The sequence below is a fragment of the Rasamsonia emersonii genome (genome assembly GCF_000968595.1).
Source record: "Rasamsonia emersonii CBS 393.64 chromosome Unknown ctg1118621759978, whole genome shotgun sequence".
NCBI classification, from domain to species: Eukaryota; Fungi; Ascomycota; class Eurotiomycetes; order Eurotiales; family Trichocomaceae; genus Rasamsonia; species Rasamsonia emersonii.
In genome coordinates, this window is record NW_013563309.1 from 139,964 (window position 1) to 154,199 (window position 14,236).

General features: G+C 53.6%; 4 protein-coding genes across 4 annotated transcripts; 2 read left to right on the top strand and 2 right to left on the bottom strand.

Annotated features, from left to right (window-relative positions):
- Positions 1 to 625: 625 nt before the first annotated feature.
- Positions 626 to 2,705, bottom strand: T310_1184 (uncharacterized protein; the record flags this gene model as incomplete). The annotated part of the gene is made up of 2 exons (XM_013475983.1): positions 626 to 2,579; positions 2,647 to 2,705. The coding sequence occupies 2 exons, from the start codon at positions 2,703 to 2,705 to the stop codon at positions 626 to 628; spliced, it is 2,013 nt and encodes a 670-aa protein (XP_013331437.1).
- Positions 2,706 to 3,111: 406 nt separating this feature from the next.
- Positions 3,112 to 9,535, top strand: T310_1185 (20S cyclosome subunit (APC1/BimE); the record flags this gene model as incomplete). Its single annotated transcript, XM_013475984.1, has 2 exons — positions 3,112 to 9,345; positions 9,515 to 9,535. 2 exons carry the CDS (start codon positions 3,112 to 3,114, stop codon positions 9,533 to 9,535), a joined length of 6,255 nt encoding a protein of 2,084 aa, XP_013331438.1.
- Positions 9,536 to 10,107: 572 nt separating this feature from the next.
- T310_1186 (Transcription factor Rba50) lies at positions 10,108 to 11,553 on the bottom strand (the record flags this gene model as incomplete). The annotated part of the gene is made up of 1 exon (XM_013475985.1): positions 10,108 to 11,553. One exon carries the CDS (start codon positions 11,551 to 11,553, stop codon positions 10,108 to 10,110), a length of 1,446 nt encoding a protein of 481 aa, XP_013331439.1.
- Positions 11,554 to 13,248: 1,695 nt separating this feature from the next.
- T310_1187 (uncharacterized protein) lies at positions 13,249 to 14,236 on the top strand (the record flags this gene model as incomplete). Its single annotated transcript, XM_013475986.1, has 1 exon — positions 13,249 to 14,236. A coding segment is annotated over one exon (988 nt), but the record flags the coding sequence as incomplete, so codon positions are not given.

A 14,236-nucleotide genomic window follows, 5' to 3' on the forward strand; every position in this document is an offset into this window, starting at 1 on the left:
CTATTCCCCCCTAATTTACCAGGCCCAAGTTCCCCCTTCTTCTCGCGCCTCCTACATACTTTTTATTTTCTTGTCACCCAATGTGGGGTTTGATCTTCACTCAGCACGGAAGAAGAAAAAACAGACTGGAGCCAAGCAGTAGTAAGTAGTAGAAACAGCACGAGAAAGAAAGAAAGGGAACCGTCGTGGACCAGATAAATTTTTTATGTTTTTCAGGGGAAATAGATACCAGCTTTGTTTGTATGGAGCTGAACCATACTGCAGGAGGTTGGTGAAAATGGCAGACTTTCATGAAAAAACTTGATGTTTCGCGCCGAATACAAAGCTTATTCCTTCGCTGTTTTCCCGCACTCCTCTCTTTGAGTGAACAAGGAGAGGGAAATGCGAAGAAAGAAGGAATTTCAAGGCATGGACCTCGCCTTGCGCTCCACCTGACGGCGCGATTTGGGATGGAAGAGAATGGTAAGGAAGGAAGGAAGGGAATGAGTGAGGGAATGAGATTCAGACAGAAAGGATATCATTATTTTTGGTAGTAGAAGAAGGCTGTAGTGGAAACTCCTGGGTATCAGATTTCATTCCAACAAATACTTCGCTCGTTCATTCGCTGTCTGCACATTCGCTGCGGCTAGGTGAATACACGAGTCCGTTTCAATGGGCTTCTGAATCGACTGCCCCCCGCCATGCCGCTCAACACCCGGTCCATCCCGTCGACATCCAGCTCTCCCCGTCGAAGCATCAGCTGATCGGTTTCGGCAGAAGGCTGTTGCACTTTCTCGTGCAACTCTGCCCCTGTCTTCGCTTGCTGCTGCGGTCCCGATCCCGTCAGCTTCGGGGCGAGAATGATCAACCGGTGCTCTGCAGTGATCAAAGTATCGAATTCACGCCGGTTCGCTTCGCGTTCCTTCCGGGCCGCAGCTGGCAGGTGGCTGATCCCGGTCAGCCTCTCTCCTAGCAGATGTACATTACCTATGTTAGTCACTCTGCAGCGGCTAGAAGCGTCAAACGTTCCCGTAGACTTGACCGCGTTTCGCCACAGCGACAGCAGACTGGGAATCGTAGCGATCTGGTCACCATGGCGGATCAAGATCGACTCTTCCGGAGCGGGATCTCGCGATGAGTTGATCTGGACAACTGATAGTTCGCCACACAGGGACGGTGAAGACGGACTTTGTGCGCCCTTGAAAAGGCTATCTTCTCGAACACGCCGTGTTGAGGGTGTCATTGGCGCAAACTTGGCCCGCTGGTCTGGTGGCGTTGGCCCGCCACCACCGACCTGAGACTTGCTCGTCTGCGGGTTCCCAACAATGCGGCCGCTGACCGCGAACGAAGTCAAGGACCCTCCAGTAACGCCATGGATACTGGACTGACCGCGAAGTGGTCCAGGCTCGCTTCCAGGGCCTGATCCCTCGACATCCCAGACGCCCCATTCACCATCAGCCAGGAGAACCATTACGGCTCTTCCAGCGAGAACCCACGCGGCATCAATAACCGTTTTTCGACGGCCAAACCCATCTGCAGACTGTTCAAATCCTGGATACAATGTGATCAGCCATCTCCCTTCGGGCTCGACTGTCTCGCTGTCAGTGCCTCTAGAAGTTCGGTTAGATTTGGTGGCTAGGCAAGACAAGATCTTGACGTAGCCATCCGGGAACGCCACAAGCAGATTTGCATGTCGCTCCGATGGGTATGGTGAAGGGTTGAACGAAATGCTCTTTGCCGGGGCAGGTAAAGCATGTCTCTGTATAGGGTGGAGATGCTGTGGCGAAAGAGTGAAGCTGGTCTCTCCGCGCGTCGAACGTTCAATGACAGGAATTCGATACACAAGAAGTGTTCCCGTCGCCTCCGCAGCATGCGTGGCGACAAGGAGCTCCCACTTTTCACCGTCCCGAGCCGGTGCGGATTCGACCCTGGAAAAGGAGGCCCGCCTCTGGGATCGGCTGCGTGTCGAATCGTCTCCGCCTGCCTGACAAGTGAATGTAATGGATACCCCTGTTGGAATTTCATTGTGAGATACACTGCCGCTCATTGACAGAGTCTGGATTCCCCATGTCGAAGGTTCAGTGTTTGTGGGATGCGGAGGAGTGAGCGGCACGACCACAACCCTCGTTGATGAGTCCGCACAGATCGCAGAGACAACAATCATTTTGGTCAGGATCGGCGGGAACGCTTCGAGTGATGAGCGCGCCTTCTCCGGGAGGAAAGAAGGGACGGCCACGCCGAGAACTTTCATTCCCAACGGTATGTCAATATGCCGGAGAATCTGTTCGTACGGATGGGATGCATCGACCTCTGTCTCTTCATCTTCAAATTGCACGGCAGGTTGTTCAACCTTGGCCGGTTCCGGCGCAGGCTCTTCATCATCGGAATCAATGATCATGACAGCGTCGTCATGGGTGCCATTGGGCTGCCTCTCCTCCGATTTCTCGGAGACAGCTGGCTTCTGTAGAGGCAGAAACGACCGCCCTCCTCTCCAAATTATTCTGAGCCCATTCTCATAGCCGTAGATGACTATAGCAGAGCCGTTAGGAGCAAGAACAGGATAAGGTTTGGCAGCGTAGACGCGATGCGGGAGTTGATAGCTGTAAACCAACGCGTGATCAGCAGGGACCAGTAGAGAACAGCCAGCCAGCTGCAGGAAGCGCATACCTCAGTTGTAGCCCATCATCCCTCCGACGTACAAGCGGCCTTGCGAGAGAACTCGACATGGTTGCGGCTATGAGTGATGGCTTCAGGGCTGGATCCACTAAAGTGCTGAGGTGGAATCTCTAGGCAACAGGCACGAGTTCAACGCATGGTTTCAAGTAGACAACCCCCCTGAAGTAGATCAACAATACTGGGGTGGGTGGTGCGTGAAGGGTTGAGGTGAAAGTTGTGAGTGGGAGATTCCGCCCTGGCTTTTTTCGATGGAAGAAAACCAAGCTGTCGCGCGGCGCGTCACGTTCTCCGCACTGCGGAACAGAAGCTCCAACACTGCACCGTCGGGTGCTGTGACAGCACCACGAGCGCTGGAAACTGAGAAACGGCCTTCGAAATCAAGAGAATGGACCTGGCTCGTTTCCAGGCTCCCCAAGCAGGACTGACCTCGGGAGCTTCTCAATATCCGCGGCGACAATGGCAACGGTTCGATCACTCGGTCTTCACCAGCCCCCCGCGCTTCCTTTCCTGATAACTGAATCCCTTCTACCTCCAGACCCATCAGAGGATGACTATGTGTGGCAGACGCTAAATGTCGAGGATCCATCTGGAAAGTCTCACGACGAGGATATTATCTACACTAAAACCTGCGTGGTTTGGAGCCGAGGCGGCGTCGTGAAGAGGGTCTTCAAGGTCGATATTGAGAAGGAGGAAATACGACATGTCGTCCTTACATCTTTCCCATCGGGGAAAACCAACAAGCCTGCTGGTCTGTCGTCTCAGTTGGCCACTAGGGATTGTTCTGCAGGTGGACGACAGGACGGACAGAAGGAAAAGGAGCAACACGATGAAATCCCTAGGCTGATCTTGAACGCCGATGGAGATGGACTGGCTGGCGATTTGAACGGTGTTTCTAGCGACCTGTCTAGAGCCTTGGTCGTGGTTCTTAAGACTCAGGCACACATCTTCTTCTTGGCTGGGAACAGCCATGTTGTACCTTTGCCCTTTGAAGTGGATTCTGTCTTTGCGTCTCCACGAGGTTTGGTGTTTCAAAGAAAGATTCATGACGAAGGCTCTGATGCTCTTCCCACGGCGCCGCCAAACTCTTTCGTATCTTCGCAAGCGCAGGCAGATTTTCGGTCGTCTCAATCCTTTCGATCATCAAGAGGACAAAGCTCTCGTCTATCTTCGACGGTTTCTCCGGCTCAACCATCACGATGGGCTCCAAAACATGATAATAATGCAGATCTACCCAGGGCCTTTTCTCTAACCGATCCTCATTCTGAGATGGGTTTAGTTGTTGCCAATCAATCCTCCCGCTCTGCATACGGCGAGCCTAAGGGGTTTGACACTCTCGACCCTGCCGATGAGATAGTATACGTGTCCGACACAAACGAACTGAAAGGTGTTGACCGGACCCTGGCTGATTTCCCCCTGATATTTGTCGTTACATTAAATGCAAACACAGGCCTATATACCCTTTGGACAGCACGGTATAGGGAAGAAGAGAGCAGGCAAGATTCGAAAAGGCGAAAGATGCCATTGGCTAGCGGTGCCCGTTCAAAGAGGCGCAGCTCTCATTTTGGTATGGCAACAGGTGCAACTACCCCGGCAGTTCGTCCCTCTGGCATGAGAGAAAGCTTTGGAACCGCACGAAACATGTCGGGAGTGTCGTACCCCCAGGGTTACCAAGTTGAAGAAAATACAAACGAAACAGATCTTGCTTCCCAGATCGGTCATGAATTTGGAGACATTGGCGGCGTATCTCTGAAGACATCAAGGCGAGTGAGTTCATTGCTTGCCAGAGCTGATCTCGGGTCCAGCCAAGACAGAACGACTTTTTCAGACCTTGCTACTGGAAATCCAAGCAACTCTGCTACGTATGGTAGCTTGCGGCAATCGATTGGAGGTTTCAGTAATCGAGCAAGTTTCGGATTCAATCCTAGAAGTTCTTTCCCCGCTGGAAATGCTTCGGTGTATAGCACCAATAGCAGCTTCCTCGATGCTCCTGTTGATCGGCTCCTGGAAGAGCTGAACAACGGTGGTGACTTTGAAGGGTTTGAAAGCATGGATCTTACGGGATCAACGTCAGGCCTCCCCAAAGAGATGATGCTTCGAAAAGTGGAAAGCTTTTCGTCAGGCCTTTCTCCTGGCATCTCGTTTAGTGACTTGAAGAACTCTCGCAAACCAAAGATATTCACCCTTCGACCTAGTGGTGGCGAGGACTTGCGGAAGGGAGACTCGACAGCCATTGCTCTTTGCCTGCTCGACCGTAACTCAAAGTCTCTCGTTGTGATGAATCTGAAGATTGAGAGGGTTACTTTGTCTGCAGAAGACCTAGCTTATGCCCGAAAACAAAGGAAGGGACACAAAACAAGCCAACAGTCTTTAGTCGTCCATGCAACAGACATACGGCGCGGTTCCAATATACTAGACGCTTGTAAGATTGTCGATGGCGATGTTTCTCGAATACTAGCATTGAGCTCAACCATGGACGGTCGAGGCGAACTGACGCTCCAATCTCCATGGAGTACACCAGTTAAGATCGACCTGCCCTCTAATCTGTTGCTGCATGAGCCGCATCGGATGTCGATTCCTAGACTATCAAATCGCCCACAAGATACCGGTCTGAAGAGAGTCATAGGCGATTCCTCGCTCAAACTGATCGGCGTGGACCATCCATCTTCTCATGGTAAAGTGGACGTGATCGATTCTCAAAAGAGGCGGCATCGCATCCAAATTCAGTTGCAGCCGAGCAATCCCCTTGTCAAGAAGATGTTGGCAGTTTGCCGGTTTGTCCTCAAAGACTCGGCGGGAGCTGGAGATGGATTGATTGTTGGCTGGTGGGAGGTGCTGAGGTGGCTTCGTTCCAGAGAAGTGAACGAGAATGACTTGGAATGGACTGCAATGGTGGTCGTCCTCTTCACAATGGCGGTTGGGTTCATCGAGTCCAGTCAACCGCAGCCTGCGACTCCGGTCAAGCAGACTCGGAGAAAGAAAAGTCTCTTGCGATCGAGTAGCGGCAGCTATGTGGATCTGGAGAGCTGGAACTCAATGTTAGAGCAGATGGCAGGGTCATCCGGAATCTCCTCACCATGGATGATGAGTAGTTCCTGGGCATGGGTTTCAGAGCAGGACGGTGACGATTTTGCTGGCTCGCCTCGGCACGGAAAGTCTCCTAAAATAGAACAACGGCCTTTTGCTGCATCTTCTGCAGCGTCGAGGGATTATCCAAAGAATTCCTACTTGATTCGATGTGCCAGTCTGGCACGAGAGTTCTTTGAAAGCCCGCAGGGCGAAGCTGCTTCTGGTTCAGAAGGCTACCTTCCCACTGCCGTCTCTCAGAACCAAAACACTCGGCGGACCGCCTTATGTACTATCCTTATTGGTCTGCACCTCCTTCGAGAGGAACAGAAGCTTTCCGTGTGCGATAGCGAGTCTTCCTACCGGGAGATGGGCCTGCTAGCTCCTGTTTTGGCCCAAATTGGAGGATGGCTGGGCTGGCCGTCGTGGACGTGGAAGGATGCCGGTTATTATCTAACCGAAATGGCAAGCATGGATCGGTGGCTTTTTGAAGACACACGCATATCGGGTCTCGAAGTCCCTGCAGAACCTTTCGCTCCTCCTTCGATATTTGCTTTCTTAAAAGACTCTTGGAATCAGCCTTCATCTTCCTTCTTCACTCTTCTGGACATTGTTTCCGCCGCAGACCGCGAACCTGAAAAGGGGAAACTTTGGCATGAGGCGTTTAGTCTAACTCCTAGGACCCTGGCACTGACTGGTTTCATGTCCGAGGTCAGCCAGAAATCGACCACTGTCGATAGGACAAAGCTGTTGCTTCGTTGGGGCCTGACAAGTAACGTTATTGAAACTTTCCCCGAGGGTGTCAGCGCACCGCTTTACGAGATCATCGTGCGCTGCCAGATAAATCCTCCAGCATCGTGGACTGCAGAACTCGTGGAACTGATCGATCGAGACGATCTTTATTTGTCCATGAATACCGAGAATTCCATGGCACCAGTGTCGCGGTCCCAGCCTGCTTCAAGCCACGATGCTATACGCGACTTCCACCACATTGGAGCTTCGACATTGGATGTCGACCTGACCAATTCTTTTGAGGCTTCCATCGAGGCGGATCGCATCGCCATTACGAAATTGATCTTCCGGGAGGATCGGAGATTTGTGGAAGCATCCAAGCTTTTGAACCAGTCCAAAGCTCCGGTGGCGCAGTGTATTCCTGAGCCTGAATGGTCTGATTCCGACCTATTAGAAGCACAAAAAGAGGTGGTCCAGCTTGTCACTCTGAGGACCCTTTCTGTTCCTGCGGGTCGGGGCATGTTCATGTTCAGTGGTCGCTCGCCGTTATTGACCGAAAAGCTCCCAATTCCATCATTCTCGCTGCAGTGTGTTATGAAACCGTCAAATGTGACCATTAGCGCAGACCGATCCCTGTTCAGTGAGGAGAAGGTCTGCTGGGCCTTCTTTCATAATGGTGCTGCAACGGGTCTTGCTATTTCAAGGGCTTCTAAGGGCATTGACACCTCCTGGATCCTGTTCAATAAACCTCAGGAGCTAACTAATCGACATGCCGGCTTTTTGCTTGCCCTTGGGCTGAACGGCCATCTCAAAAATTTGGCCAAGTGGGTCGCCTTCAAGTACTTAACACCGAAGCATACGATGACATCAATCGGCCTTTTGTTGGGACTCTCAGCATCGTATTTAGGCACGATGGACACGCTCATAACCCGCCTTCTTTCGGTGCATGTCACCCGGATGCTTCCCCAGGGCGCTGCCGAGTTAAACCTGTCGCCTTTGACACAGACTGCGGGCATTATGGGAATTGGACTGCTCTATTGCAATTCTCAACACAGACGGATGAGTGAAGTCTTGCTGTCGGAGATTGAGAACGTTGAACAAGAAGACAGCACGATCTCTCAAGAGGATCTGCGAGATGAGGGCTACCGACTAGCGGCGGGATTTGCTCTCGGGTTTATTAACTTGGGTAAAGGCAAAGACTTGAGGGGCCTGCGAGACATGCAGGTCGTCGAGAGACTGCTTGCTTTGGCCGTCGGGACAAAGAACGTTGATCTTGTCCATATCCTGGACCGAGCCACGGCCGGAGCTACCGTTGCTCTCGCGATCATTTTCATGAAGACGAATGACGAGGCTCTCGCCCGCAAAATCGACATCCCAGACACCACGGTGCAGTTTGACTATGTTCGACCTGACATTTTCTTGCTTCGAACGCTGGCCCGACATCTCATCATGTGGGATAGTATCTGCCCAACCTACGAGTGGTTTGCTCAGAGTATTCCGCCTGTCTACCGACGGCGTTATCGCCTTACGGGAATCCGCCGTTTACGCAGCGATGACATGCCCTTTTTCAATATTATCGCAGGACTCTGTTTTGCGATTGGGCTTCGATACGCAGGTTCGGCTCTTCCGCAGGCGAGAGATCTGCTTCTTTCGTATCTCGATCAATTTATTCGGATCTGCAGGCTTCCTGCCCTTCACTATGATGCCAAACTGGCGCGGAACTCGGTGCGGAACTGTCAAGATATTGTTGCACTCTCCGCGGCTGCGGTGATGGCGGGCACGGGAGACTTGGCCTTGTTCCGACGCCTGCGTTCCCTCCATGGGCGGGTCGACCCAGACACGCCGTATGGAAGCCATATGGCAGCGCACATGGCAATCGGGCTGCTCTTCTTGGGTGGAGGCAGTTATACTCTTGGGACATCGAACCTGGCCATTGCGTCACTGCTGTGTGCTTTCTATCCCATTTTCCCGACCACAGTGCTGGACAATAAATGCCACCTCCAAGCATTCCGGCATCTGTGGGTTTTCGCAGCGGAGCCTCGCTGTCTGGTGCCTCGAGATGTCGACACGCGACGGCCCATCTCCATTCCGGTGTCGTTAACCATGAAGAACGGGGAGACCAAGGAAGTCACGGCGCCCTGTCTGCTTCCTGACCTGGACGAAATTGCGATGATCAAGGCACACGGCCGAGATCATTGGCCGCTTGTGCTGGACTTTAGCCGCAACGAACAGCTTCGCGAGAAGTTCCGCCGCGGCGACCAGTCGATCTACCTGAGGAGGAACACGACCTACGATCCGTCCGGATCATCGGTGTTTGCCTCTACGCTGCTAGGTCTGAGTGAAGCACAGGATATACTGCCTAGTTCAGCGATGAAGGGACCGACCGCGCAGCTGCCGAATACAGTTGCGCTTCTCCTCTCGCAGGGACGCCGCAGCCAGGTGCCTACCCATGACCTCTGGGATTGGATCTTCAGTCTTCCTTCATTACAGTGGTTGGATGTCGCAGACCGATCGATCGTCTTGCCTCCGTCCCCATTCCAATTCCGGCCGCGCTATCCTTCTGACGGGGGTATCGTCTCTCTCCCACCGTGGCTGCGCCTGTCGTCAATCGACACCCGACTCGTACTGGAAAGTACCGTCAACGGCGCTGTCGCTGCCGCTTCTGGCGACAGCAACAGCAACGGCAACGGGTCCGACGAAGTGCGAGACCGCCTGTGGCAATTACGGCTGCTCTTTGACTGGGTGGATCGCGGGTTCGACGGAGACGACAAGCCCGAGCAGAGCGAGGGCGAGAAGGAGAAGGAGAACGACGGCCAAACCGCAGAGAAGCAGAAAGGCCTCTGGCTACGAAGAGACGTCATTGAAGAAGCGAGATGGAAGATATGGGGGGTGCAGGTTGGTGAGACTAGGCGATAGAAAAAAAAAAGTAACATGTTTTCTCTCTCTCTCTTTTATTTATTTATTTATACGCATTGCCACGGGCGCTATATTAGGGGTGGTGGACATCATGATGACTGATTACGGTGTATGTATGTACGAGTGCACGCATAAAGAATTATTCTAGAGAGGCAAGGAGAGGAGATAGATGGAATGAATATCCACACTAACAAACTAATAAATAATATTAGTTGAAATATAATAGTCGATACCGATACCCTTCACAAGCGATAGTTATAGTGCCTCACATACTCAAGTTTTTTCCAACATGATGATGATCATTAATTACCTAGGTATATATATCATTATATAATATATATTATCCCCACAGTGAAGAAAGAAAGAAAGAAACACGGTGTGGTCAATCAATTCAAAGTCCCCACGGCTCACGGGATATCGTATCAGATATATCATATATCATATTATCAAGATGAAAGAAAAAGGAAGAAAAAAAAAAGAAATAGAAAAAGAAAAGAAAGGTCTTAACTTTTGTTTTGTTATGCTACTTCTATGACATGCTTGCCTTCCATTTCATTTCATGCTATTTCATTTCATGCTGCCATTAACGTTAAAAATACCCTACTCTACTCGGTATGAGTGAGATCATATCTATATCCATGACATGTCATTCAATGCAATCCCATGCCAAAATGCAGATAGACATAAAAATAAAATCGTGTTATTTTTACAACGTCACGTATCCTGTCCCTCTAAATGAAGTTATCGAGATCGGACGGCTCCGTCTTTCAAAATCCCACGGTCTCCTCCTCCACCCGTCTGCCACAGCCAGACCCCTTCTACTGCCCACGCCTTGGCACTGGCATGCCGTCCGAGACGTGCTGCTCCTCCTCCGCTCTCCTTGTTCTTCTCTGAGTCGCCGCCTTCGGCTTCTTCGAGCATTCGCTCCACGACGCGCTCGCGCTCGATGACGCTCCAGAGCCCCTCGACTAATGTGCTTCCTGGCTCCCCGAACTCGCCCTTGCCTAGGCGGAAGAGGATGCGTCCGATGACCTGCCATGCGATGCATCTCTGGGCTGGAACGGTCGAGCGGCTCAGGATCGACAGTTCGGGGATGGTATAGCCGGCCGCTTCGGGGTCCTTTGCGTGATGATGCAGCCCCAGGGTCGTCGGCAATGACAAGGATGTGGCTGGCGAGAGGATCGTCCCGGTCAGAGAGAAGCGGACAGAAGAAGGAGCAACGGCCGTGGCTTGGCTGGCAGGATGGTATGGAGACTGCGTATCCGGGTCATCCGGGTCTCTGGAGGGGGGCTTGAGCCATGACAACGACGAAGGGTCGTGAGGAGTGTCAGGGAAGTAATGTTTCTGAAGGTCTTCAAGGAAGGACGGGGAGGAGGGGTCGAGGTTGGGCATGGGGTCCTGTCGCGGAGGCGGGGTGGGGAAGTGAATGGGACCGGATGGGATCTCTGAGGCTGGTCGCAAGTCAGGCGGCGGGTGTGGAGGAGGAAGTTCGTCAATTGCGGCCGCAGTCGATGCCGATGGGGCTGCCTGTGTATGGGCAGGGGTATCTGATGGGGACTTGGACGAATCGTCGGGTGTTGGGGCCTGTTCTTCGGGTTCAGGAATGTCAAAGGAGACCGATTTCGCTTGTTTCGCAGGCTCCTTTCGAGTATCCGGTTCTTGCTTCTGCGGCGGAGCCTGTGCATTGGGCGACTTGCGCGATGGTTGTGTCTGTGGTTCATCGTCAATGTTGGCCCTCCGCAGCAGCCTCTCAATCAGCGATGGCGATAAGCCGGCCATCAACTCAGCCCGTTCCTTCTCAATCTGCTCCGGTGACATGGCTGCCAGACGCCGTCGATTCTCCTCATCGATCGACTTCTTCTCTTCCTCTATCGACATTGGTTCCTGTCTTGTGTCTGTTGAGGGTTGCTCAGCAGGGGGAGGACTCTTCGCCTCCTGGGCTGTCCCTGTCCGTCGTTGCTTGAAGGCCGACTGTCGCACGCGATTCTTATGGGCAGGGAATCCGGTTGAGGCTGAGGATGTGGGCTTTGGAGCAGAAGGAGGGGCAGCCGGGGTGCGTTCCATGATGTCGCCGATCAGGTCGAGCGATGGCCCCGCGCGGGAACGGTCGGGGATGGAGGGCGGGGGGCCATTCTCGTCGTCGTCGTCGTCGAGATCGAGGACAAAGCGCTCCCCGCGAAATGCCATGATGCCGTCCGCGGAAAGCGACGGATCGGATGCAGCAGGCAATGCGGAGGTCGTGAAGCTGAGAAGCTGACGAAACGGGCGATGCGGCTCAAAAGCCTAAATCAGGCATGCAGCCGCCGCCATTCCGCATCGGGACTAGGGCCTGGGGTCCTCCGCCGCCCAACCTCGTGGCCGCTGGCAGCGCTGCACAGGCTGCGGAGAGAAAACAGCAGGCAGAAGACAGCATGGACCGGGGAGCATTTCGATCGCTCTCGTGAACCAGGCCGCATGTTGTTTGCTCGTTGCTGGCGGGCCAGGGTGGCAGTGGGACCTGGAGATGGCTCGATGGGGCTGTCCCCCGGCCCGACAATGCGGTTTGACACGAGCGTTCCGAATCAGGGGAAGAAGAGATCGATCCTTCATAAATAAGCCATGGGCTCTGCATCAAAACGAGACGGGTGGAGATCTCTGCTGCAGAGACTCAGGACGGTCTGCGAACCATTGAGACGACTAGCGGAGCAGGTTGCACATCCCGCAGTGATTGGCCGGAGATTCAAGGGATGCAACCAGCCAGAAAACATCTGAAGAGAACATCTGAAGAACAGTCAACATGGATTATTGATTCTTTGTCATCTCTGGTATAGTTCCAATATGATATGGCTGCATATCATTGGTTCCTTTCTGATTATTCCAGCGTCAAGTCGGCACCTTGCGAGGTTGTTCTGTACTGTATGCCGCGTACAGTACTGTACACCGTACACCATCCATACAGACAAGACATGATCATGTATGCTGGAGTTGCAGCATCCGGGAGAAAATGAGAAAGAAAAGCAGAGATCCTTTCTGGGCTTCGTGCTTTCTGTCCTTGCGTGGACTGGAAGAGGCGTGCTGGCTGCTGGCCTCCGGATTGCCAGGACGGGAATAATACGATGCGTATCAATAGTTCGCCCATACTTGCAGTTCCTCCATTCAGCGGGCAGCATTGCGGGCAGCTGTCCGCAGCTCTAGACTCTGGGTCGCCTTTTGCTGCTTTCTGATGAATCGTTTTTCCTTTTGCCGCTGCACCCCCTTCGTCCAGGTCATGGATCAGATGGCCTGTGAATATTATAAGTATTTCTCGTCCTCCTCGCCTGTTTTCGTTTTCCTTTCTTCTTCCTCTTCCTACCCGATGCCGTCGGGGTCCTCCTGATCTGATTTTTGATGTTCCTCTCCAGACAGCGCGACCTTAATTGACGCCCGTTTCATACTCTCTTCTATTCCGGTTCCTTTTTCATGTTCCTAAATAATTAATCCCCAACTATCAGGCGCGGACCCCGACCCAGCCCCATCGCCCGACATTCCTGTTTCTGCGTTGCAACTGAACCACGTCAACGTTCGCCATCCAACACCCAGCAACGCCCTGAATTTTCCCTCTCTCCCACCTCCTGTCTCTCCTCCCGACCAACACCGGCATCCGCACCACGTTCGCCTTTCGACTCGTGGTCCGTCGCTGCCTTTTTTTTTTATTGCCTTCCACGGCTGTCTTATTTTTGTTTCCGATTATATTTAATTTTACGCATACCCTACTTTCTAATTTTTTTTCCTAATTTTTTTTCTCCCTGGTTAAGGACTATCTCTACGTCTTACGGAAGTCCGTGTCGGAAGGGCAGAAGCACAACGGGGTGGTCATTTCCCACGGGATTGACACCGGCGAGCTGGATGCAGTAGAAGCAGATCATGGCCAACGATGCGCCTGCAGGCCATGCCCCGGCCAAGGAGGAGGACGAGTCGTCGCTGTCGCCGGTGGAGTCGGAGTTGAGGGTGGATGAGAGTAGGAACGCGACCGAGAAAGAGGGCAGAGAGCGAGAAAGCCGCTCCCGGCGCGCCTCCGCCACAGCAGCCCCCAGCCACAGCTCCAGCCACACCGCAAGCACCGCCGCGCCCAGCCGTCGCTCGCGCCGCAAGAAGGACGACAAGGAACAAAAGGACGAAGCAGAGCAGAAGGAAGAGAAAGAGAAGGAGAAAGAAAAGGAAAAGGGCAAGGACAAGGATAAAGACGCCAAAGAATCCAAGGACAAGGACGACAAGAAGGAGTCCAAGCCGCGCAGCTCGCGCCGCTCCCGCGAGAAGTCCACCAACGCCAACAGCACGCCGGGCTCGTCGCGCAAGAAGCCCAAGCTCGAGCACACGCCCGACAAGGACCAGCCCAGCGCCGACAATCAGAGTCAGAATAATAGCAATAACAGCAATAACAGCACCGCTGCCGACGCGTCACGCCACCCCTCGCCCGTACCGCTGGCGCCTGCCCAAAACGGAAATCGTGAAGCTATTCCCACGTCTGCCTCCCGGCCATCCCAACCGCCGCAGACACCTGCGCTGGCCCCGGCGCAGCATGCCTCCGGTGCTCCTTCTCCCCCGCGGCCGTTCAGCACCTCTCTTGCGCCTGCACCGCCGCTATCGTTGACCTCGTCGTCGACTCCGCCTCAGCTGATCCCGTCGCAGCCTCCGGCGCAACCCATCCAGCCCGAGCCTCAACCCCTGCAGGCGCAACCCCGTCCGCCTTCCTACCACTCTCCGGCGCCGCCCCAGCCTCCTCCGCAGCCGTCGCCCCAGCGATCTAGCGGCCGGAACTACGATCCCATCCGCTCTGCCTTCGAGAACTCGGCTCCTCCTCCTCCTCCTCCTCCTCCTCCGCCGGCTCCGGCTCCAACTCATGCTGCATCGC